At 38.1% G+C, this 3,660-nt stretch overlaps 1 protein-coding gene across 1 annotated transcript; it reads right to left on the bottom strand.

The window, feature by feature from the left end:
* Positions 1–341: 341 nt before the first annotated feature.
* On the bottom strand, positions 342–3,642 carry LOC116629739 (nebulin-like; the record flags this gene model as incomplete). The annotated part of the gene is made up of 4 exons (XM_032399973.1): positions 3,341–3,642; positions 2,815–3,018; positions 1,945–2,049; positions 342–449 (listed from the first exon to the last, which is right to left on the bottom strand). Coding segments are annotated over exons 1-4 (651 nt in total), but the record flags the coding sequence as incomplete, so codon positions are not given.
* Positions 3,643–3,660: the final 18 nt, after the last annotated feature.

Raw genomic sequence — 3,660 nt, 5'->3', positions numbered from 1 at the left:
TTTTTTTTAACCCTTCTGGCATTTTCTCATTTCTCTATAAGCTATATGCTCAAAATATGGAGATGAATGTCTCATAATTGTAGATATGAACAACTATAGATTCAAATTCAATTTTATACTGAAGTTTAGGATACCCTCTCCACCTGTGGGACATGAATATTAAAGTTGTTTGGAGTTAAAAATATAAAAGAGCTTTCTCCAATGAAAGACTTTTTTTTTTTCCCACTTAAAGCACAATAAATGTGCTTTCACTGGCACCCAGATGCGTCTCCCTGCTGTAATGATGATCATTCCCCCCACCTCCATCCAGCCTTGCGCATACATGAAGTGTTGCTACTCACATCACTAGCAATGTCCCGGGAGGCCTTGGCCGCCACGATGGGGATGGCATCGATTCGCAGGTCGTAGCCTTTCTTCTTTGCTTCTTCGTTGGCGAGTTTATACAGAATCTACAGAAAGAGTGTCAAGAGTTAAAGTGAAAAGTTTGACAGCAACAATTGGGAGATTACTAAGTGACATACTGCATAATTTTAAAAAGGATAGGCTCTGGAAATAACCTAAATTTCTAGCAATGTTGAAAGTAAATAAATTACATCTTACCAAAACAAAAACAAAAACATATACCTAGCTTTAGAAATAAATGAGATCGATTGGTATTAACATAGATTGATATATTAATCCATCATATATATTGTAGATTAATATATATCATGTGGTTTGATATATTATGCATATCAACATAATTATAATTTAATAATATAGATCAATTGACAAAGCATCAATTTCTACATATTTCTAAGTGAAAAAATTGTAGAACAATGTTTAATATTATTCATTTATATATAAAATATATACACTTATATACTTTTATCCATTTCTTTATTAAAACATCTTTCACAAACAGGTAATACTTTATAATGTTTAAAAAACAAATGAGAAAAAGGCTGAAGTACAATTTAAAACATAGCTAACTGGACTATAATCACAACTTCAAGATTCTAAATTTTGGCTGTACCATATTAGTAAAACATGTGCCTATAAATTGCATTTTACATAAAAAAAAATCGGTGCTGTTCATAGAGAACACTTCTTTCCCATGCCTGAAGCTTTCTTTCTATAGAAGGAGCTCAATTATTTTTCTCTGACCTTTCTCCTTTCTCTGCCCCTTTACTCTCGGCCTATGAAGAAGTGTACTGACTTATTGATTTATTTAACTGGTAGGGATAACTGGGCACTCCTGCTCAGCTTTAACCTGTTCCCTCTAGGAATAAGTCCAGTGCTGTTCTCTGTTTCTCTGGGCTCTAAGCAAGACCTTAGCCCTGAGGGGAGTGGAGCTGACCCCCCTGCTCCAGTGTGGCCTCTGGACAAATGGGAACCTAATTCTGGGGTTCGGTTAGGTTTAGTTCTCATACAAATGTATCCTTGAACCTAACTTTAGTGGTAAAAAATGTGAGATTTCAACTTCTATCTAGACTTCCTTTGTTTTACCTCTCAATTTTATTCAGGATCCAGGTAGGGAAAAGGTACGTATCATCAGAGTTCCCCTTGGTAAGATTGCCAGATTTAGAAAAGAAGATAGCATGCCCAGTTGGACTTGAATATTAGGTAACCAACAAGTAGTGTTTCAGTATAAATATTGAGCCACCATTTTGTCTGGCCATCTTACCCCTTGGAAAATGCTAAAAATACTCCTCAGCCCCAGTGACCCACATTGGAAGTGGCCATAAACTAAAAAGGTAACGTGACTTCAGTTTGCCCAGAGAATCCTATAGCATATACTATTCAACCCAGAAATGAAAGACTGGATAAGCTGAGTGTTCATATCACAGAGCCACATGTACCATGATAGCTGAGGCCTGAGAATCTCCACAAAAGTAAGTACAGGAAAACAAACAGTAATGCTGATAACAAAATCAGTGCAGCACCACAGAATTTTGTACTTACCTCACTGTAGTTGAGCTTGTTCTGCCTCGCCAACATGATCTCCGGGGTATCAGGCATTATATGAACTTGAGTCTTGTCTTTGTCCCAAGCCTCTGTGTATAAATGCTATCAAAGAAGATGACAGAAAACCATTCGAAGATGTGGTGTATATATATGCAATGGAATATAACTCAGCCATCAAAAAGAAAGAAATCTAGCCATTTGCAATAACGTGGATGGAACTAAAGGGTATTATACTAAGCGAAATAAATCAGTCAGAGAAAGACAAATACCATATGATTTCACTCATATGCAGAATTTAAGAAACAAAACAGATGAACATAGGGGAAGGGAAGGAAAAATAAAGTAAGATGAAAACAGAGAAAGAGGCAAATCTTAAGAGACTCTTAACTCTAGGAAACAAACTGAGGGCTGCTGGAAGGGAGCTGGGTGGGAGGATGGAGTAACTGGGTGATGGGCATTAAGGAAGGCATGAGATGTGATGAGTACTGGGTATTACATAAGACTGATGAATCACTAAATTCTACCTCTGAAACTAATAATACAGTATATGTTAATTAAATTGAATTTAAATAAAAAATTTAAAAAACCATTTGAAACAGAAATTACAAAAAGTCCAATAAAGCATGATTATTATTAATCTAATTAGGAAAAATAAACCAAACTTTGGTATAAGGTAATCCATTTGAGGTTTGAGTCTTATCGAGGTTAAAACTGGAAATAATAGATATTATTTAGAGGATTTCAAGTATGCAATTTAGGAGCTAAATGTGACCCTACACTTCAATGGATAATTTTAAGTGCACTGGTCGTTAGAGTATGAGAGCAACTTTTGGCATCTTAGAGAAGCTCGAGGCAGCTGGGGCTCACCTTGTTCATGTTGAGGGCATTGCTCTTGGCCAGCACCTGTTCCAGGGAATCAGGCACACTGGTGAACTTCAGCTTGTCCGGAGGCTGGCGGTAGATGTTGTCACTCAGTATCTCTGCAGCTCTCTTGCACTTGACCACATCCACAGACCCAATGGGAACCCAGCCGATGCCTCTCAGCCACTGGAGATCCGATTTGTAAATGTTCTGGTGAGATCAAACACAAAAGCAAGCCTTACTTAAGCTGTTATGACACTTGATTTAAAAAAATGAAAGAAAAAGACTGAAAAACTTTAATAGCCAAACTTCATGTCTATGTCTTTTCAAATATGAAGCCCAATTAGATATAGCTTGGTGGTATCACGTTCTCTCTAAAAGAAGAGTAAGGCTCAGTCAATGAGAGGCAAAGAGAAAAAATGTTATTACTTCTGAGGGCTCGACCTAAATCCTAGACCATTATTTATGTATCACCGTGTATTACTATCATAAGCATGGTCACCAGTGGTATGTAATGGGTCCTGGTACTCACGTCACTCTGGAGGTCATAGGCCTTGCGAGCATGGATGACGTCATTCTGGTCAGGAAGGCATGTCCACTCATGCAGGAAGTTCTTATAGTCCACGTCACTGACTAAGGTCTGGCACTTCTTGGCCAGGACCACCCCCAACATGTCCACTGGGCTGCTGAACTTGGTCTTCCACTTCTCAAAGTCCTTCTTGTACTCCCTGTCACTCTGGATCTTGGCCACATGCATGGACCACATTATCTTGGGGTCATCCTCAACGTTTCGGGCTCCAATGTGGTGGCCAAGTTGCTTTCGGTAACCATCTTTGTATTTGTACTGAAATA

This window comes from Phoca vitulina, unplaced genomic scaffold (genome assembly GCF_004348235.1).
Source record: "Phoca vitulina isolate PV1807 unplaced genomic scaffold, GSC_HSeal_1.0 scaffold2690, whole genome shotgun sequence".
In the NCBI taxonomy this organism is placed as follows: Eukaryota; Metazoa; Chordata; class Mammalia; order Carnivora; family Phocidae; genus Phoca; species Phoca vitulina.
The sequence above is the reverse complement of the archived record's forward strand: the minus strand, read 5'-3'. Positions and strand labels throughout refer to the sequence as shown.